Consider the following 22,622-nt stretch of genomic DNA (forward strand, 5'->3'; position numbering starts at 1 on the left):
AGGATGACTCGAGCAGGTACTTCATTTAAATGTGTGACGGGACAAGTGTCCCCTTTTAGCCAAGTGCCCTGGACTCCCTTCCTTTGCCCAGGCCAACATTGCAGGCAATGCATTTTCAGTTAATAATGAGCACTCCAGTAAAACCCGAAATATAGGCACAACATCTTTCTGCTTTTAGATCATCTGACCCCAATACAATGGATTTATTTATTCAGCAATTGCAAAATCGTGGATTTGTGGTATTCCTCGCATGGTATAAGCACATCAATTGTTATAAAACATCCTCCAATTCATCATGTCATGGGAGACCTGCTAAAATATTAGATTTCCTTTATTGTCTGTTTTTCAATAAATCTATTTGACACTTAAAGCCTATAACAAGATCTGTTAGTGTTACTGTGCTGCTTTCAAAGATAAGGCTAATCCTTTGGAGACTGGAGACAGATCAGTAGCTGGATATTTAAAGAGGTTTTCTGTTCATTATCCTTGAGAAACTGTCACAAACATAACACTTCCCTTCAGAAGCACCTTTAGCCCCTCCATTCTCTCTAACTAATACCCTGGCTCAGAGCCGGTTCCATTTTCCCAGTGTTTCTTTGACTAAAATGGTAATGTTCTCATTGAAATTTACAAATTAGAACAGATCCCATTTGCACTGGCTTCTGCCCTGTACTAGATGGACCTGGGAGGTGGGAGGGGGGTGGGGGGAGGTGTGGAGGGCAACTGAATGGTGCATGTGCTCCAAATATATAGAAGTGACCTTGAATGTCATAGGATTGCTATGATTGACATCCCCATAATGCCAAGAGCCATTCGTAAGACAAAAGAAGCACATTTTTGTCAGCAGAAATGCCTTCCTTGGAGCGACCAGCCTGGAGAAACTTAAAATATTATTGTTGAATTTTGGGGCAGAGATTTGTTTTTTTTTTGTTGCCTATCTGGATAGAACTGACCCTGCCTCTGGTGGTGCCACAATCCCCAAACGATCAGGAAACGTTTCTGACTTCATATCGGGAAGTTCTGAGCTACAGGATTCTTAGTGAGCATTCTTTTTGTTGTTATTTTAATAGAATGGAGGATCCGGGGTAGTTTATGCCCAGCGCAAGATATTACCCACTAAAATAATTCTTTGAACAACCTCTGTTAGGTGTTCAGCCAAAACTGTGCCAAAGAGACTGCATGAAGCTCTAAGGATGGGTTGTTGTCCTGAACTGGTAATTCAATTTCTCTCCCACCACGCTGCTGACCTATTGAGTATTTCCAGCACGTTTTTGTCGTTTCAGGCCGAATGATGACGGCTGGACAGCTCTGCCTGTAACAGTAACAGCTACCATGGTTCTCATCTATTATACCGCTAGTCCATTTCAAACACACGCACACAGCACCTACATACCCAAGCCACCCATCCATCAGTCACTGACAACATTTCCTCTTGAGATAGGGAATTTGTTCACATTGCAGCAGTGTAATACAGCCATGCATTTTCATCAAGTTGTAGGATTGCCCAGAGTATAGGATTCAGTAGCTCACACTCATGCACCATTGTGAGCCATAGTTAACCGCTTAAATGTTCTGAATTGAAAAGCTGAATGTAGAGATTGTGTGAAATGCAAAGAATTCTATGTGTCACTGCCAGATTTTGAAGGAAGTTGTCATGATGTTTTGTTCTCAGGCACTCGGCCCTCCCTGACCTCTTAAAGCAACTGATAGTCATGGGTTACAGTGTATGACCCTGCTGTACAGAAATATGCAGTACAGAAAGAGAGTATTCAGTCTATTGTACCTGTATGATTGCTCCCCAGCTAGTTCCACTTCACACTTGTCCAATGTGGCCCTGAAATTTCTCATTACAAAGTCATTACCTACTTGACTCTTCGAACCATTAAATCTGCTTTCAGCATCCATTCAGCTAGTACAATCTAGATCATAACTTTCAGCATTAAAAATGCATGTGTTATAATCCCATTGCAAGTAACAGAAGATGATAGAATGAAGTACAAGCTTCAAGGCTGGAATTTGAGAAAACCATAGGGTTCTCAAAGTGGCTCTTCTAGTGTTTTGCCTGGGTCACCATCAGTGCGGCGTCTGTGTGGTTCTGTGTTTTAAAAAATAGCTTTTTGACAAGCAGCAGGTTCATACAGGTGGACTCTAACTGGCGTCATTGAATTGGAACCTGGATCTGTTCATGTCTAATCAATTGGCCTAATGGCTGCGATCAAATCTCTTGAGAACGAGCAAACCAACTCCACGTCTCTGATCCAGCTCCTTTTTGGAGAATTAGACACCGGCTACTTTGTGAACTCTGAAATTCACCTCAACATTAATCCATTCTCTCTCCACAGATACATCCAGACCTGCTGAGTTTTTTCAGCACTTTGTTTTTATTTCAGATTTCCAGCATCCGCAGTGTTTTTCCTCCCCCCATCCCCCCACCCCCACCAACATCAGTAAGTTAGAAAGCTGAAAGATCAATACTTAGTCCTGTAGCTGTGCCCACCTCAGTTTCCTAGCGAAAAGCTCAGTCAGAAGATGAGGCCTCACCAAACTTCGAGCATACTGATGCCTAGGCAGGTGGAGCATATTTTGGGTATATTCCATTTGTCCAGTACCGGGGCAACAAAGAAGGGAAACAATTGCAACAAAATTTGGACAATATCCACGTTTGGGCTGACAAACAACATTCGCACCATACAAATGCCAGACAATGACCATCACCAATAAGAGACATTCTAACCACCATCCCTTGACATTCAGTGGTGTTACCATCACTGACTCCCCCACTGTCAACATCTTTGGGGCTACCATTAACCAGAAACTCAACTGGACTTGCCACATGAATACAAAGTCTACAAAAGCAGGCCAGAGGCTAGGAATACTGCAGCGAGTAACTCACCTCCTGACTCCACAAAGCCTGTCCACCATCTACAAGGCACAAGTCAGGAGCATGATGGAATACTCTTCATTTGCTTAGATGGGTACAGTTCCAACAACATTCAAGAAGCTTGACACCAGCCAGCACAAATTGGCACCACATTCACAAACATCCACTCTCTCCACCACTGACGCTCAGTAGCAGCAATGTTTATTATCTACAAGATGCTCTGCAGCAATTCACCAAAGATCTTTAGACAGCACCTTCCAAACACATGACCACTTCCAGCTAGAAGGCAAGAGCAGCAGGTACATGGGAGCACCACCACCTTCAAGTTTCCCTCCAACCCATTCATCGGCCTGACTAGGCAATATATTGCCGTTCCTTCACACTCACTGGGATAAAATCCTGGAATTCCCTCCCTTACAGCATTGTGGATCAACCCACAGTACATGGACTGCAGTGATCCATGACGGTAGCTCACCACTACCTTCGCCAGGGCAACGAGGGATGGGCAGTAACTGCTGGCCAGCCAGCGACACCCAAGTCCCACGAATGGGAAAAAAACCTTGTAGCCATGATTACTTGAAGTAATCCTGGCATTTTGGTCACAACATTTTGTAAATGCTCTGGGAGGCAAGGGGTGCAACCCTCATGTCGTAGTGAGCCTCTTTTATGGGGTGAGGGTTCAGAGGGACATGTAACCTATTCAGCCAATCAGGCTGAAGCATGTGAATTCTGGAGCTGAGTCTGGACTCTCCCAAGTTGGAGTCTTGGGTTGAAGCATCTTTCTCACTGTTTGTAAATAGTATTTTTCTGTTAGTTGAAAAGTTCTTCAGCTACGTCACTGTTTCCAAGATCTTACACCCTCAAAAAAAGCAGCAATGTCTTGTTACAAAAGCAGAAAATGCTGGAGAAACTCAGCAGGTCTGACAGCATCTGTGGGGAGAGAATAGAGCCAAAGTTTTGAGTCAGGATGATCCTTTGTCAGAGCTCTTGTTCATCTGAGACGGTGCTGTTTTGAATGTTTCTGGTTAGCATATAAGGGACAGAGCGCAGTGAAATAAATTCAGGAACAGGGAAGTTGTGGTGCGCGGGAGTCCCCACTCTTCCAGCTGGACTGACATGCAGAGTATCATTAGAGACCATTATATGAGATTAGGTGAAGCAGACTGGCTTCCACAAGGGTAGATGTGGGGCACTTGGTGATGTTTAGGCCAGGGTGAGAATACTGCATCACCAAACACAGCGATTTAAAATAAAAAATTGATAACATGTCTGGTGGGCTCAGAACTGGATAGTTGCTTCAGATGTGATTTTGGCATAAGCCATGGAGTCAATAGTGGTAATCTTTTAATTAAAAAAAACACAAGATGATTCATTTACATTGATTTGAGAAGATCTAAATCTTGCAACACAAGTCAAAGGACATCAGAGTTAGGATGCGGATTAACAAGGCTCCCAGGTAATTGAGCTGTCTATGGCAGAAAAAAACAAGGCCCAGTTTAGATCACAGAAAGTAAGAGTCAAGTAGGAATAAAGCAATTCATCTTTGCAAGGAAATTTAACGCTATGCCTTTCCTATTGCTGACTGCTGGGATAGATTGACATTCTCCCTAGAAAGCATGCCTAGAGTAGAAATTCTCTCTTTAAAACTCATGCATTCTTAGACGCAGTGGATCTTTTTGTTGGAGGGACGTTACTGTACAGATGCTTATTGTGAATGATAGTGACCTTGATGCTCTGTTCGCCCAATTATTGTTCTCTGCATAAGCCTGGAGCACTGGCTGAGTATTTTCAATACCTGAGTGTGTAGGTTACTTTCGGTGGGACGTTAGACACAGGATATTAAAAGTGCAATTTGTACAGATCCATGTCTCCAGGGTCAGCATCGAGACACCTCCATCAAGCAGGAAATATATGGTTTAATTTAGAAGCAGTGAAGCATGTACACTTTCCTCAAGGGAGCTAAAAGCACTTATCTCAACACTCCTATAGCGAGAATTCACTCAACACTTTGATAAGTTCCTATATTCGTTGGTTTTACACCTTTTGGATGTAACTGCACACTATTTACGGTTCTCAGTAACCGCATCTTATGTCACCCTCTAAACCTACCCTTTCAGGTTAAAATACAAAGCACAAATGATGTTGCTAATGGTGTCAGTGCTGAATGTTGTAAATACACCAGGAGTTTTCAAATGAATAACACTGCATTTGTTCATTTCAGGTGACCCCACCCACACATGGGTCACTCACCTAGCTTATCTCAATATTGCTGCGGTTTATATAATTTGGCTAAATTACTAACCTCTGTGGACATTTTGTGCCAATCATAATTTTGAGAACGATTCTATTGAGATCATCCATAAAAATAATGCTCAAATGTTGTCTTGAAACAAGACTGTGTTGTCTCCACATATATTTGCACTGCACTGCAGATAGATACAAGCCCATGAATAACAAACGTCTGTTTAGTGATTCCTATAATTCTACATGATATTTTTAAAAAGCTGCACATATCACTTCCTCAAAGAAGCAATTAAGGTTAATGAGGCAAGATCTAATTTCCCAAAGCAGGGTGTTGCAAGTAACAGCTGAATTCTCCCAAGTGATTGTATATGATATCCGGAACTTTACTGTTCTAGTATTTACTTCCTATTGAAATCAAACTCGGGAGCTAATAGTTTTCAGGGGCTGATGACTTCCACTTCTTAATGACACACGTAAACCACACTCCTCAACCTCATGGAACTATTGGGTGAAACCTTGCCAAAAGATGGCAGTGTGTTATTTCTGATGTATTTCTTGCTGAGCTGCTCAGAGATCTGAGCGCCATCATTAAAAGATGCCCTGATCAACAAAATCTGAGTAAACCTCCTCCCCAGTCCACAACGGAGGTCTCAAGGGCCCCCCCTCCCATCCCCGATCAGAGGTGACAATACTCTACCCGCACCCCCACCCTACCCACCATCAGCCCCTTTCCCCCTGCCCTCCACGGGCACCCACCTCCACCCCCACCTCGCCACCAGCCATCGTCTGCACCCCCTGTCCCTCTGTTCACTACTGGCCACCACCACATCCAAATGAACCTTACCTGCCCCCCTCCCATCACATCTAGGTAAATCTGTTGTAAGCTGTGCCCAATTATGCCGGCACCCGCTGAGTATCTGATGAGGTGGGGGGGTGGCTGGGTGGGAGTGGAGTCCCAGAGAGAGTGCACACTAATGATGTATTAATGTGTTAAAATGAGCTTCCTGCAGTTCCACGGCGTGTTTCACACCACTCTACCAGAAAGGGGCTGGTGTAATTGGAAATCAGAAACTTGCCGGTGTGAATTGCCCGCTCCGGATTTTGAGCATGTGCCATCATTGCTATCATTCCCACAGATGGAGAGTGCAGGCTCAAAATTGTCATCACCGCCTGGGTGACCTTAACAATTCACAGAATGCTCACAAATGATACAGAATTCTGAATCATAGTATCTGTAGAAATGCGAGAGTAAAGAAAGAGGCCATTTGGCCCATTGAATCTGCACCAACTCTCTGAAAAGACATCCTATCCACATAGCCGCATGCATTTACCATGGCTAATTCACCTAACCTACACATAGCTGCAATGTCACCACAGCCCCGACGTACGGAAACTCAGCCAGAAACGATTCCTGCTATTAATTAAATCAAGTGTTAATTAAACACTTATACTGGAATTAAAAAGAAAGCTGGATTATCTGTGATTGAAAAGAATGGAAGCAGAAAACTATCTATATGCCTAGTCTGTCCTGATACATTGCTCCAAGAACCAAATCCAAGCAAAACTGAGAAAGGTCTTGTAATTGCTGCTTTCCTGACCAGTGAAGCATTGAGATGCGATGAGACATTCATAAGAACATAAGAAATAGGAGCAGGAGTAGGCCATTCCACCAATTCATGTCATCCAACTCCACCCCGCAACCCACCCAAAGGTTTGAACTCAATGATTGGGGTGACACAGTGGTTAGCACTGCTGCCTCATGGCACCAGGGTCCTGGGTTTGATTCCAGCCTTGGGGGACTGTCTGTGTGGAGTTTACACATTCTCGCCACGTCTGCATGAGATTCGTCGGGTGCTCCGGTTTCCTTCCACAGTTTAAACATGTGCAGGTGAGGTGGATTGGCCATGTTAAATTGCCTCTGTGTCCCAAGATGTGTAGGTTAGGGGGAATCAGCATGGTGACTACATGGGGATTACAGGGATAGGGCTTGGGTGAGGTCTTCTGTTGGAGAATCAGTGCAGCCTTGATGGACTAAATGGCCTCTTTCAAGAACATAAGAACATAAGAAATAGGAGCAGGAGCAGGCCATCAAGCCCTTCGAGCCTGCCCCGCCATTCAATAAGATCATGGCTGATCTGTCGTGGCTCAGTTCCACATTCCCGCCCTCTCCCCATAACCCTTAATCCCCTCTCTGATCAAAAACCCATCAACCCGCGTCTTAAAAATATTTAGCGAGGCAGCCTCCACCACTTCAACGGGCTTTCTACACTGGCGGAATCTATGACTTAAATTCCCCCGTGTGGTCATAAAACCATTAATAATGATAATTATAGAATTGTGCTCATCACAGGATTGTGATAATCGGATTAATGTATGTAGGTACTTTCCAGTGTAGAATGTGTTTGCTAAATATATCTGTGTACAAATTCTTTGATACAGAGCAGTTTATTAAAAATCGATCTGAACTTTAGATCTTTTTTCACAGCCGAGGAAAATGTAAAAATGTGTGGATCTTCTCCAAAAACTCTAAAGAAAAATTAGAATATAAATTTACATATAAATTTATTTAAAAAATGGCCTTGGGCACCTTGAGCGTCCTGCTTTCAGTAGGGCGTTTTCAAAGTTGCTGCACAATCTTAACTACTATCTGTACAACACTGCAGTCTCCTGTTACTTTGTTTTATGCTTGAAGCGGTTTTTTTTAGTAGGTCTTCTTCACTGTAACATCATAAATTTCGCCTCCTGCGACCTTGCAAGTCATTGTTAAAGGGATAATAGAATATGGTAATAAAATGAAAGAATTATGCGAGTTTTAGAAGAGCCAGCAAGAATAATGGAGATGGTAATGCAGGCATCAGGAGAAAGTTGCTCAGTGAGCAAACAAAGAGAGGTAACGAAAGGGATGGATGCTGAGAGCTGCACAAATATTGTTCTCCTGTGAGAATGAACTACTATCCTACGAGGATTAGGCCTTACCACCATTGTGCAAAATATTTCTCAGTTACTTTCCTGGACATTTTTCTGAACACATTCCATTAAAAAGCTCAAATACCACCATCTACAAGTTCCTTCCAACTCACACATCCTGATTTGGAACTAGATTGCTGTTATTTCCACTGTCACTGGAACGCAAAATTCTGGAACTCCCTCCTGGGGGGGATGGCAGGGTGGCATAGTGGTTAGCACTGCTGCTTTACAGCGCCGGATTCAATTCCTGGCTTGGGTCAGTGTCTATGCAGAGTCCACATGTTCTCCCTGCATCTGCGTGGGTTTCCTCCCTGTGCTCCAGTTTCCTCCCACAGTCTGAAAGGCGTGCTGGATAGGTGCATTGGCCATGCTGAATTCTCCTTCCATGCAGCCAAACAGGTGTCAGAGTGTGGCAACTAAGGGATTTTCATAGTAATTTACTTGCAGTGTTAGCTAACAGCCTTACCTACACCACAAGGACTGAAGCAATTTAAGAAGGCAGCTCATCACCACCTTTTCAAAGGCAATTAGGGATGGGCAATAAATGCTGCCCAAGACAGTGATGCCCACATCGTGTGAAGGAGTTTGTTTTTGTTTTAAATTACATCTGAATCACTTGTGGGTCTGACCAGTATGTATGACAGCTGTCAGACCTTCCAATTTTGTGTGGAACCTCTGTTGCAGTTGTGCAGTATAATTGTAAACGTACCATTTTACCACAAGATCTCTGAAAACCATTGGATTTACAATTGCAGTTCAACTTCATCAGGAAAAAGATGATCAATTAACACAAAAATCAAATTTCAAACTTTCAGTGTTCTTGCGCTGGAGATAAATCTGACAGAGAATTCAGGAGAAACCTCTATACAAGGAGAAAGGTTAGAACGTGGAACTCACAATTAGTTGAGATGACTTGCATCAATGCATTTGAAGCTGGATAAATACTAGACAGGAAAGAATAGAATGAAGCAGACTGGGAGGGGGCTGATGTGAAGTGTGTCAACAGGCATCGACTTGGTGGCTTCAATGTTCTGTTTCTGTGCTATAAATACTATGCAACATGTGAGTGCGGTTGAAAGAAAATGAAATGAGTTGTACAAAACACATACATCTGGACAGTTCAATATTCTGCTGTTTGGATTGATTCAGGGGAGACAGGTGTATTGTACAGCCGTGAATAAACCATCTGCATTCTGCAAATTTTTTTCTGGAGAGAAACCACCATGTGAGCAGGGACAAGAGAAGAATAGTGAGTGTGAGTGAGAGAGATGGATTGTGTGTGTGTGTGTCTGTATGTGTGTGTGTGCGCACGCATATGTGCACGTGTGTGTGAGTGATGGATTGTGTGTGTGTGTGTGTGTGTGTGTGTGTGTCTGTATGCGAATGGGAGAGTGCATGTGCGCATATGCGTGTGTGTGTGAGAGAATGGATTGTGCGTGTGTGAGAGAATGGATTGTGTGTGCCTGTGTGTGAGAGAGAGATGGTATGTGTGTATGAGAGAGATTTTATATATGTGTGTGTGTGTGAGAGAGAGAGATTTTATGTGTGTGTGTGTGTGTGTGTGTGTGAGAGAGAAAGATTGTGTGTGTCTGTGTGAGAGGAGGAGGAGATGGATTGTGTGTATGTGTGTGAGAGAGAGAGGAAGAGATGAAGTATGCATGTGTGGATGTATGTAAGAGGGAGAGAGATGGATTATGTGAGAGAGAAAGATGGACTGTGTGTGTAAGAGAGAGATGGAGTGTGCATGTGAGTGTATGTAAGAGAGAGAGATGGAGAATGTGTGAGGGAGAGAGAGAAAGAAATAGAATGTGTTTGTGAGAAAGAGATGGCTTGTGTGTATGTGTGAGAGAGAGAAAGATGGAGTGTGCGTGTGTGGATGTATGTAAGAGGGAGAGAGATGGATTATGTGAGAGAGAAAGATGGACTGTGTGTGTGTGTGTGTGTGTGTGTGTGTGTGACTGAGAGAGAGAGATGGAATGTGTGTGTGTGTGTGTGTGTGACCACAGCAGCAACTACACTGCCCCTATTAAAAGTGAATGGAGTTGTACATTGTTAATAAGAACATTTTTTAATTATAATGAACATATACATATAAATAGAAAAGACTTCTCTAAATTAGGTTTTTGTATGTTTTTACCTATGGCGCAAAAACGATTACTTGTGATTTAGCTCTTCAACACAGTTTAAGTGTTTTTCAGATCAGAAAGTTTCAGTGGCTGGAAATGTTTGGGAAACTCTGCTGTATTGTGTTGGTTAAGGACTGTCACAGTAACCCTCCATTATACCTCATCCACTTGCAATGTACATCCAGGAGTGTGCTTTTTAAGCAGCAAGGTCAACTGATGAAAAGAATGCCAACACCAAGTTCAAGTCTGAAGGTGCACAATTTCTTTATAATAAACAGCACCCCCCCCCCCCCACTCCTGAATCAGGGAGCAAGGCTGCAGGCAGAGAGCACATCCACTTTACACTGTCAACTCTTAAGGCCTTATAACACTTGTGGATAGCCATGAATAAGACTTGCAGCAAGAGATTTACAATTATTTTCATTACCTAAATCAAGAATAGAGTGCAAAACTATCAAAAAGTAGTCAGTCCTAAATGTTCTTTGGCAGCGTTGCTGGGAGAAGGTAGTTACATTTCGCAGAGATTATTGGGATCAATACACCTCCAATGGCCCAGTACATATATCTGAGGGAGGATTTTTCTAAAACAAACTGTTTGGTAGTTGGTGCAAAAATCGATACAATGCCACTTTCAACATTTGTAGCGCGGATAGTATTGTTCTAACTCTCTGTATACACCCTATAATTTTAGATACAACACTAGCCATTTACTGAACTAGTCCATTTAGCAGAAACAAACAAATTGCCATGCATCCTCTGTTGCACAAGAAAGAAAGAAACTGGTGGTTTTCTTATCAATCTTGTGCTGATCTAATTTTAATGATGTACATATGGAGCATCAGTTGAAATAGTATTTCCAATGATTCATTACCTCTTTTTGAATATTTATTAACAAAATCTTACATCTGATGCTATAAATCAATCAATAGTGAATGCATGTGACCTATTTACATTTCCAAATACATTCCCCCCCCCAATGAATTAATGTATGGTGTGTGAGTGCCCCCTACTGTTAAATTGCAGAATTTCCAAATTAGTTAGGTACTTGGCTTCAGAGCAGAAACTAACTCGTATAGGAATATTTCATGATGTCTCATTGGTAGTGGCGGGCAAAAGTGGCCTTTATTTCATTAAACCTCTGCAAGGTTAGCATGCCAGTAACATCATTCTATTAATTTCCCTGCAGAGATGACAGCGTGGCTATTATTTACTCTTAACTCCTAGATCTGATATTTCATGCTTTTTTATCTCTTTCCCAACAGTCTGTCTGCACTTTGAATATTGAGGCAATAAATAAAAATGAGAGTTATGTACTAAAATTAAAATAGTTTCTTGTAGAGAGCTAATTTTGGTGAGTGCATTGTGCCATATTTTATACTAATGTATTTTACATACATATTCGTCTAGCTCCAAAGTGACTCTTAAAACCACAGTTAATACCAGCCAGCATAAATCATTTTTAAGTGTAATGATAAGTGTTTTTACATTAGTACAGATGTTTATTTCGATGTGTTATTTTTGCTGTTTCAAAATATCCGCAGTGATTAACACTGCTGCCTCACAGCCAGGGATGCGGGTTCGATTCCTGGCTTAGGTCACTGTCTGTGCGGAGTCTGCACGTTCTCCCCATGTCTGCATGGGTTTCCTCCAGGTGCTCTGGCTTCCTCTCACAGTCTGAAAGACATGCTGATTAGCTGCATTGGCCATGCTAAAATTCTCCCTCACTGTACCCGAACAGGTGTCAGAGTGTGGCAGCTAAGGGATTTTCATGGTAACTTCATTGCAGTGTTAATGTAAGCCTACTTGTGACACTAATAAATAAACTTTGTATGAGATAATTGGGTTTTTCATTTCTTTCAAAACTAAAATTTTTAAATATCTGGTTAATTTATTAGTATGTAATTTTCTATACAAATTACCACTCTTAAAGTGTATTTTCCTTCATATACATTCTTTGCATCTGTTAAGATCCAAACATTATTCAATTGATTAGTGCTTAATCTTTTTGTGTCAGCAGACCATAGCTATTTGATATATTGCTGCCTTTCTACCTAAGGTCTATTCTCTGTTGGTAGCATTTGCTAGATGATACCAGTACTGTTTTTTATCATAGGTCTTAACGTTAAAAAAAGGCATTTGATTATTCTTTATTACGTCATTTGGCACAATTATTACATTCTATCAAAAGAAACAGCAGGAATTCAGAATGTAAAACTTTGGCAATGGCTGTAACCCTTTCAAACACAGCAGAAATACTTTCAGAATCATTTAGCTCCTCTTGGAATACAGTCCAAGACTGGTATGTAATGTAATCATGATGTGGGTATGCCGGCGTTGGACTGGCGTAAACACAGTAAAAAGTCTGACAACACCAGGTTTTAGTCCAACCTATTTATTTGATAATATACTCGCAAGCTTTCGAGGGGTTACCCTCTTCGTCAGGCATTCACCTGACGAAGAGGGTAACCCCTCGAAAGCTTGCGAGTATATTATCAAATAAATAGGTTGGACTAAAACCTGGTGTTGTCAGACTTTTTAATGTAATGTAATGGCAGAATTAAAAAGATAAATCTGAGACTACTTAAGACTTTGCGCACTTTCAGAATATTAACAATTACTTTGGTCCAACTCTGACATTCCCTACCTGATTCTATTCATCCTTCTTTTTAAACACCATTACAAACCCCATCTTTAACACACCATTACAAACCCCATTTTAAAACACCATTACAAACCCCATCCTTTAAAACACCAATACAAACCCATCCTTGAAAACACCATTACAAATCCCATCCTTACAATACCATTATAAAGCCTATCCTTGGGAAAGCAGTAGTGTAGTGGTATTATCACTGGACTTGTAATCCAGATGATCTGGGAACCTGGGTTTAAATCCCACCATGGTAGAAGGTGGAATTCGAATTCAATAAAAATCTGGAATTCAAAAGTCAAATAATGACCATGTCGATTGTCATAAAAACCCATCTGATTCACTGATATCCTTTAGGGAAGGAAATCTGCCATTCTTACCTGATCTGGCCTTTGTGACTGGTTTTTAAATTAGGGATAGGTAATAAATGCTGGCTCAGCCAGTGATGCCCACATTCCATGAAGGAATTTTTTAAAAAATTACAAACCCATCTTTAAAACACCATTATGAAACCCATTTTTTTGACCAAGCATTTCATCACCTGTTCAAATCTCCCCCTCTCTACTCCATGCTTTGTTTATAGGTGGAATCTATGACACACCTTGGGGAATCTGTTTACACTACAGGCTAATTACAGACTAAAATATAAATGATATAAACGCAAGTTATTGCTGACAAATAGGTCAGCTACCTGCAAATGATGTATTCCTCCTCAAAACTAGGCAGTCTCTCGAGTAAGTATTCCATTATGATGAAATTTCTAAAAACAACTTTTGAAGTACTGGTTTCATAAAATTTAAATGAGTACATTTAGAAACATGTTAGAAAAAGTTTGTCTTCACAGTTGACAGCTGGCAGCTATCTTCAATAGAAGGGCCTGCCTCTGGAGAGACAGAGTTTAGACATGCTGAAATCAAAAGTAAGAATTATCTGAGGAGCCTTTGGAGCTATTACTCCATAAATGGACTACAGTTCCCAGCATAGTTCATTGTATTTTTTAATGTGCAGCTGGCAAGCGAATATGGAGTTGCAGGCAATGATTAATGAATAACTCTGTGGCCAGGTAGCTTTGGCTGCACACCTGAATCATTTTAAAGAGTTCCAAGCTCAAATTTTAAAAATTGTTCATGATTAAGGGCATGTAACATGTGCCTGATTTCAGATTTTGTGGAATTTCTAGACCGGTTTATCTTCAAAGCCATTCTCAAGTTAGTTCTGCTCCAGAACCTGAGCTGTTCACAAAGCTGCAGAGATGCCTTGCAGCAACCATGAAGGGAGAAACAGGATCAATGTTTCAAGTCAAATATGACTCTTCTTCAGAAGAGGAACCCTCTTCAGAAGGTTCTGAAACAGAGTCATGTTCAATTTTAAAAGTTAGCCCTTTTTCTCTCCACAGATACTGCCAGACTTGCCAAATATTTCAAGCACTTGGTTTTTATTTTAGATTTCCAGCCTCCAGATTGTTTTGCGTTTATACATGGAAAGATGCCTTCCCTTGGTTAAGGAGGCTGTGGTTTCAGAGTTTGTGGGTCCTGAATCAAGATAAGGATGCACACTGAACATCATCACTCACACACGCACACGCACACACAATGTGACACAGATGCTGGATTTTTCTGAGGCTCACAGAACACCATTCCCTGTTGGCCTCGGGTGAGATCTTACAAGCCTCAGATGAGCAGTAAAATTCCGGCAACAGTAACCGTGTCACACTCCATTTTAATGTGGTAGAATTCTTCATTAAAATGGAGAGTGACACGGTTGTGATGAGACTAGAATCCTGAACTTGAGAAAAACTAACTTTGAAGGTATGGGACATGTGTTGGCTAGGATAAGCTGGCAAAGGATACTTCAGGGGTTGACAGTGGATAGACAATGGCAGACATTTAAAGAACACGTAGCTGAATTACAAGAACTCTACATCTTTGTACATCTCTGTAAACAGGAGAAGGTTGCTCACTCATGGCTAGCAAGGACAATCAGGGATAGTGTTAAAACCAAAGAGGAAGCGTATAAATTGGCCTGAAAAATATGTAAACCTGAGGACTGGGAGAAATTTAAAAACCAGCAGAGAAGGACAAAGGGTTTAATTTGAAAGGAAAAGATAGAATATGAGAGCAGACTTGCAGAAAACTTAAAACTGACTACAAAAGCTTCTGTACGTATGTGAAGAGGAAAAGACTGGTGAAGACAAATGTAGATCCCTTGCAGTTAAAATTAGGAGAACTCATAATGGATAACACAGGGATGGCAGACCAGCTGAACAAATACTTCGGATCTGACTTTACTAAGGAGGACACAGATAAGCTTCCAGAAATACAAGGGGACACAGGGTCTAGCATGAAGGAGGAACTGAAGGAAATCCTTATTAGTCAGGAAATTGTATTGGGGAAATATCTGGGATTGAAACCCAATAAGTTGTCAGGGCCTGATGATCGCAGAGTACTCAAGGAAGTGGCCCTCGAAATAGTGAACGCATTCATGACTATTTTCCAGCACTCTATAGTCGCTGGAACAGTTCCATTGGATTGGAAGGTAGCTAATTTGACCCCACTTTTTAAAAAAGGAGGGAGAGAGAAAATGGGAAATTATAGACTGGTTAGCCTGACACTGGTGGTGGGGAAAATGCTGAAGTCAATTATTAAGGATGTAACAACTGAGCATTTGGAAAGCAGGGGCAGGATCAATCTAAGTCAGCATGGATTCACTAAAGTGAAATCATGCTTGACAAATCTTCTGGAATTTTTTGGAATTTTAGTGACCAGTAGAGCTGACAAGGGCGGATCAGTAAATGTTGTGTATCTGGACTTTCAAAAGGCTTTTGACAAGGTCCCACACAAGAGAGTAGTAAGCAAAATTAAAGCTCATGGTATTAGGAGTAATGTATTGACACGGATAGAGAACTGATTGACAGACAGGAAACAGAGAGTGGGAATAAATGGGTTCTTTTCAGAGTGGCAAGCAGTGACTAGCGGAGTACTGCAGGGTTCGGTTCTGGGACTCCCAACTATTCACAATATACATTAATGATTTGGATAAAGGAATTGAATGCAATATCTCCACATTTGCAGACAATGCTAAGCTAGGTGGCAGTGTGTGCTGTGATGAGGCAGTGTGTGCTAAGAGGCTGCAGATGACTTGGACAGGATAGCTGAGTGGGCAAATACTTAACAAATGCAATATAATGTGGATAAATGTGAGGTTATCCACTTTGGTGGCAACAACAGGAAGGAAGATTATCTGAATGGTGCAGTTTAGGAAAAACGGAAGTGTAACATGATCTGAATGTCATGGTGGAACAGTCGCTGAAGGTTGGCATGCAGATACAGCAGGAGATGAGGAAAGCTGATCTTCATAGTGAGGATTTGAGTATGGGAGTAAAAATATCTTTTTGCAGTTATCCAAGGTCTTAGTGAGGCCACACCTTGAGTATTATGTGCAGTTTTGGTCTTCTAGTCTGAGGAAGGACATTCTTGCTATTGAGGGAGTACAGCAAAGGTTCATCAGACTGATTCCTGGAATGGCAGGACTGACATATGAAGAGAGACTGGATTGGCTAGGCTTGAACTGACTGGAATTTAGAAGAATGGAAGGGTATCTCATAGAAACATATAAAATTCTGATGGGATTGAAAAGGCTAGATGCGGGAAGAATATGCCCATTGTTGGGAAAGTGCAGAACTAGGGGGTCACAGTCTAAGAATAAGAGGTAAGCCATTCAGGACTGTGTTGAGGAAGAACTTCTTTGTTTAGAGAATGTGCATCTATGGAATTCTCTACTACAAAGCTGTCAGGGCCAGTTCGCTAGATGTGTCCGAGGGAACTGGACATTGTCGTTGTGACTAAAGGGATCAAAGGATATGGAGAAAAAGTGGGAGTGGGATACTGAAAGTACATGATTAACCATGGTCATATTGAATAGTTGTGCAGGCTCAAAGGGCCACATAGCCTACTCGCGCACTTATTTTCTATGTTTCTATATATATATAGATATATAGATATGTATATTTATTACTTGTGTATATATCCACAGACAAAAATGCCACTTTTCTAATGTGCGGCATACGACAATGTCATGATTTGGTTTTCAAGCCTTTAAACAACATTAGTGAAGTTCTTTACGGCAGAGATCAATAGGGACTGTGGCAGCTATATTGTAGGTGGTGAGTGCCCACCCAGAGCATGAACCCAGATAACTGGAATTGATTGATGCAAGACTGTTGTTTTATAAAATAAAGCATGTGCCAGACTTCTGGGAAAGCTCATCTAAGCACTGAGGAAACATTGTGAGGTAGCACCATCATACGTAAGTGCCCAATTAGTTTGTTTCTCATTTCATGACAGTAAAAAGTGGCTGAGTCCGTTGGCCACAGCGGAGGCTCTGAGCCCTGGCAGCCGTAATGTTGTCAAGACTTATACACCAGAGCTAGTTGTTTCATCTTACGATCCACAACAATGATATCTACCCAACGGTGTGGAACGTTGCCCAGGTATATTCATTCATTAAAAAAAAAACTAACTTGGCCAGTTGTTGCCCTGGTACTTTGCTCCCAATCATCAATGAAGTTAGGTTGATTGGCCATGCTAAATTAACCCTAGTGTCAGGGGGATTAGCAGGGTAAATATGAGGGGTTACGGGAATAGGGCGTGGGTTGGATTGTGGTCGGTGCAGAGTCAATAGGCCGAATGGCCTCGTTATGCCCTATCGGGATTCTGTGACTCAAAATGATGGAAAGAGTCAACGCAGTTATTATCCAGAAACACCTACTCATCAATAACCATCTCAATGCTGATCAGTTCATATTCTGTCAGAACTGTTTGGACCTCATCACAGCTTGGGTGACTAAAATGAGTCGAGATTATCTGCTTTCTACAAGACCTATACACCAGAGCTAGTTGTTTCATCTTACGATCCACAACAATGATGTCTACCCAACGATGTGGAACGTTGCCCAGGTATATTCATTCATAAAAAAAACTAACTTGGCCAATTGTTGCCCTGGTACTTTGCTCCCAATCGTCTTTCAGCCAAGAAGGCATAGCAGAATTGCTGAGTGGAAGCTCAAAGCAAAAACACTTGTTTGCAGTCATACCCATCACAGAGGGAGATGAATGTAGTTATCAGAAACCACTCGTTATTGGAATGTTTCAGTAGCCTGTTCTCAGCCCAAATATTTTCACATGCTTCATCAATGAACTTTCCTTCATCATAAGATCAGGAGTGGGGTTGCTCACTGACAACCACACAATTCCTGTCAGATAATTAAGCAGCGCCTGCCAACTCACAAGAGGACCAAGATTCCATTCAGGCCTGAGTAAACAAGTAGCAGGTAAAGTTAAGAGTGGAATCTGTTCATTCCAGCTGGATTCTCACACAACAAGCTAAATGAGGCTGTGGCAATTTTAACTGCCAGCTTATTAACAGACTAATGGCTCACCCCCCTCCCAGAATTGGGAGGCATCTGCTGCCTACAGAATTCTGGGTAGCCCTTCGCAGTCTGTTCACACTAAGGTAATCAATCATAGAGTAGAATAGAATCATAGAATCCACAGAGTGCAGAAGGGTATCACTCAGCCAATCAAGGGGACTGTGGTTCTAACAATCGACTCGGTGTCTTAGCTGTTAAATTTCCAGCTGGATCCTGTTGTCTTTGATGTGAACCTATTAATAAGAACTAGGAGCAGGAGTGGGCCATCTGGCCCCTTGACCCTGCTCCGCCATTCAATAAGATCTTTTTGTGGACTCAGCTCCACTTACCAGCCGCTCACCATAACCCTTAATTACTTTATTGTTTAAATATTTGTCTATCCTTGCCTTAAGAACATTTAATGAGGTAGCCTCAACTGCTTCACTGGGCAGGAAATTCCACAGATTCATAACCCTTTGTGTGAAGAAGTTCCTCCTCAACTCAGTCCTAAATCTGCTTCCCCTTATTTTGAGGCTATGCTCCCTAGTTCTAGTTTCACCCACCAGTGGAAACAACTTCCCTGCTTCTATATTATCTATTTCCTTCATAATCTTATATGTTTTTACAAGATCTTCCCTCATTCTTCTGAATTCCAATGAGTGTAGCCCCAGTCTACTCAGTCTCTCCTCATAAGCCAACCCTCTTAACTCCAGAATCAACGTAGAGAATTTCCTCTGCACCCCCTTCAGTGCCAGTATATACTTTTTCAAGTAAGGAGATCAGAATTGTACACCATACTCCAGGTATGGCCTCATCAGCACCTTATACAGCTGCAACATAATCTCGCTGTTTTTAAACTCCATCCCTCTAGCAATGAAAGACAAAATTCCATTTGCTGCCTTAATTACCTGCTGCACCTGCAAACCAACTCCTTGAGATTCCTGCACAAGGACACCCAGGTCCCCCTGCACAGCAGCATGCTGCAATTTTTTACCATTTAAATAATAATCCATTATGCTTTATTCCTACCCAAATGGATGACCTCACATTTACCAACATTGTACTCCATCTGCCAGACCCTTGCCCACTCACTTAGATTATCTATATCCCTTTGCAGACTTCCTGCGTCCTCTGCACAGTTTGCTCTTTCACCCATCTTAGTGTCATCTGCGAATTTTGACACACTACACTTGGTCCCCAACTCCAAATCATCTATGTAAATCATAAACAATTGCGGTCCCAACACTGATCCCTGAGGCACACACTAGTCACTGATCACCAACCAGTAAAACACCCATTTACCCCCATTCTTTGCTTTTCTGTTAGTTAACCAATCCTTTATCCATGCTAATACATTCTGGAATGTTCCACCCTACAAAAGAAAGATGTACTCGAATGAGCTCTTCCGATTTCGACCCTCATCTGACAAGTGTTCCCGCGACTAGGTTTTCCTACTCAGGTCTGATACAAAATAGTGCAAAGTGCTCAGTGAGATTTGTAACCCTGATCTGTAAATAAATCCTACTGGTTTAAAGCAGATGCATTGCCGGCCACTCAGAACAAGTTTAAATCAAAGACAGGTAGGTGAATCAGCAGCATGTCTGCCCAGTTACTGCCAACCAGTGAAGTTTTCACTGGACAGGAAGGATTAAAGTCAAGCCTCATGTATGACATTTCCCTGCTTATCGTTGGGTTTCTTTTTGTGGAGATGCTCTGTGTGGGAACATTACAAACGCAGGGTCTGTGATAGTCATGGGGAAGGCCCATGCCCATATGTCAAGCAGTAGGCAGTAAGTGTAGCCTTATCAGTGCCCCCACACCCTAAGGACAAATGAAAAAGAATGCACCTTCCTTCAGTTAATTGCTCAGGAAGATTTAAACTGTAGATTGCTCTGGAGTTACTTTGTGTCAGTTCTCAGGAAGTGGACTGGAGCCAAATATGTCCCATAGATAGATGATCCGAACAGCACCAAGGCAAACCAGTTAGAGATGGCTCTTTGAGTCGGGTTTAAATAACAGGGAACCTTGGGACTTTGATAACTTTGTATTGAAATCCTGTGAGGTAATTTTTTTTACTTGTGAAAGTTGATAGAATTCACCTGTTTCTTTGACAGATTATAATGCAGCAGTACAGAAGATTTGCCTGGGTGGCCTGGTTTACAGAGATTTTTATCACTGTCAGCATTACAGTTTCTTTTCTGGTTCTTGGATCTGCAATGAAGCATACACGTAGGTCACCTCTTCTAGATGTTATTAAATTTAATTATCCAAGAATATATATATATATATATACAGTTAAACCCTCAATTCAGGATGTACTTTAATTAATCAGTTTGTCTCGCAGGTAATTTTTATGGACTTTTTCTGAACTTTTTTTGACTACATTTCTGCCCGACATTCTGGGACATCAATCTACATTAAAGCTCCTCCATGACTGCAGATTGTTGCAATAAACATCTCTGTCAGATAAGGCTCTTGCAGGTTAGATAATAGGCAAAGACATGGGTTTTGGGTAAAGATCAAAACTCTAAGAAGTGCCTTAAAAAGTGTCATGCTTGACAAGTTAAAGAATAACTAGCCATGCAAAGCAAGTAGATTTCTGCCAAGCCCCTTCCAGTCCAAGGAATCTCAGTCACATCATGATTGTGTCAATGCTCAACTTCAGAGCTCACATTTAATCAAAGTATATTGCGTTCGATTTGGAGATGTGACGAAATAATAAAAAACTGAAGTTAAGACTATTACACATTTAGCATTTGAGAATAATTGCCAAAATGTAGGGTATTGTTGCACTGCTGGCAGCTTTGTTCAATGTGAAGGTTCAGATAGATTTCTCACTGTCAGTCGATTGCAGAGCACAAAGGAATAGCATAAAAAGATACAAAATGTCAATCCATGAATTGACATCAGAACAATGACAGAGTAGAGTTCTCTTTTTCACTGTTTTGATCCACATCAGAAAATCAGCAACAGATTGCACGTAGAAGAGCGTGCTTATTGGTGATGATATTTTGACAATATAGAAACATTATTCAGATCAAATATATTCCAATGGCATTTGTCAGAAGTCACTGGAAGAACAAATTATTCTGTTGTCATGATGAATGTAAATTTGATTAGCAAGCATCAAAGGTTTAAATTCCCCAATTAGCCAATGAGCATCAGTAACTATGAAATCCACATAGAGTGTTGGGTTTTCCTGTATGGATCACGATTCCCAAGGTCAGCTTCACTTCTGGGTTGGAAACCTTGGGCATTGCTTATGACCTTCCCAGAATGCAGCTCGAGGAAACCCATCAATTCAGGATATGGGCAGACCAAGAAAGCAGCAGGTCCACTAGGAATTCCTGTAGCGACACCCAACCACCAGTCCCATTGGAAGAGGCGGGGGCAAGTGACTGCAAGTGCACCTTGCTGTGCTCTCTGCAGCATTGGTAATAGTTAAAAATCCTCGATAGCCACAGTTGTTAGACCATCATTGGGGGAGTGGGGGCAGCGGAGCCCTCTACAATTTGGCCTGTGGCTACAACTGTCATATCCTAGCAGGCCTGCGCTGCAGTGATGGAGAGTAAAGTATGCATCTGTAATTTCCTGTGACAGGAATATTGGACATAAGTGAGACCATTGTGCGTCCCGAACCAACAATGTATAATTTACAACAAATTTAGGTTGACGGGGTTATTGAAATGTCATTTTTGGGGAGGCTGTGACATCATGATATTGTCACTCAACTAATGATCAGGAAACTCAGGAAACGCTCTGGGGACCTGGGTTCAAATCCCCCAACAACAGATGATAATATTTAAATTCAACAGAAATTAAAAATCTAATGTTGACCATGAAACCATTGTTGATTGTCATAAAAACCCATCTGGCTCACTAATGTCCTTTAGGAAAGGAATCCTGCCCTAACCTACATGTGACTGCAGATCCACATCAGTGTGGTAGGAAATGGCCTAGCAATTCACTCTGTTCATGGGCAATTAGGGAGGGGCATTAAATGCTGAATTGATTTTTTTTAGAAGTCATAATGATTCGGAAGGAAAAGATGAGGCCAGATTCAGCCAAGGAACCTTCAGTTTTGCTTAGTGATGAATATTCTCTGTAACAGCTTTGACTATGTTCTCCAACCCAATTGATATATGGTTTGCCTGCTATGGATTAAGTATCATTTGTTAAAGCATTAATACACAATTGTTGAATTGGCTTTTTTGGCATTTATTTATTCTTGAGGGACCTTTTAGCTAATTAAAGTTGTGATGATCAATGCTTTAAAGGAAGCATTTTTTAAAAATAACTTAAAAGCATACTTAATAATACATTTTTATTGACATGACAATATAAGAA

The 22,622-nt window shown here is 41.4% G+C and overlaps 1 protein-coding gene across 2 annotated transcripts in view; it reads left to right on the plus strand.

Moving 5' to 3' along the window:
* The window catches only part of LOC145340980 (uncharacterized), a 315,943-nt gene that overhangs the window by 281,647 nt on the left and 11,674 nt on the right, over positions 1-22,622 (plus strand). For both annotated transcript variants that reach the window (XM_080185613.1, XM_080185614.1), the window contains one exon: positions 20,390-20,504. In XM_080185613.1, coding sequence (XP_080041739.1) covers positions 20,390-20,504 — 115 coding nt within the window. The remainder of the gene's footprint in view (positions 1-20,389; positions 20,505-22,622) is intronic.

Source organism: Carcharhinus amblyrhynchos, chromosome 3, assembly GCF_965287045.1.
Source record: "Carcharhinus amblyrhynchos chromosome 3, sCarAmb.v2.hapA, whole genome shotgun sequence".
NCBI lineage: Eukaryota > Metazoa > Chordata > Chondrichthyes > Carcharhiniformes > Carcharhinidae > Carcharhinus > Carcharhinus amblyrhynchos.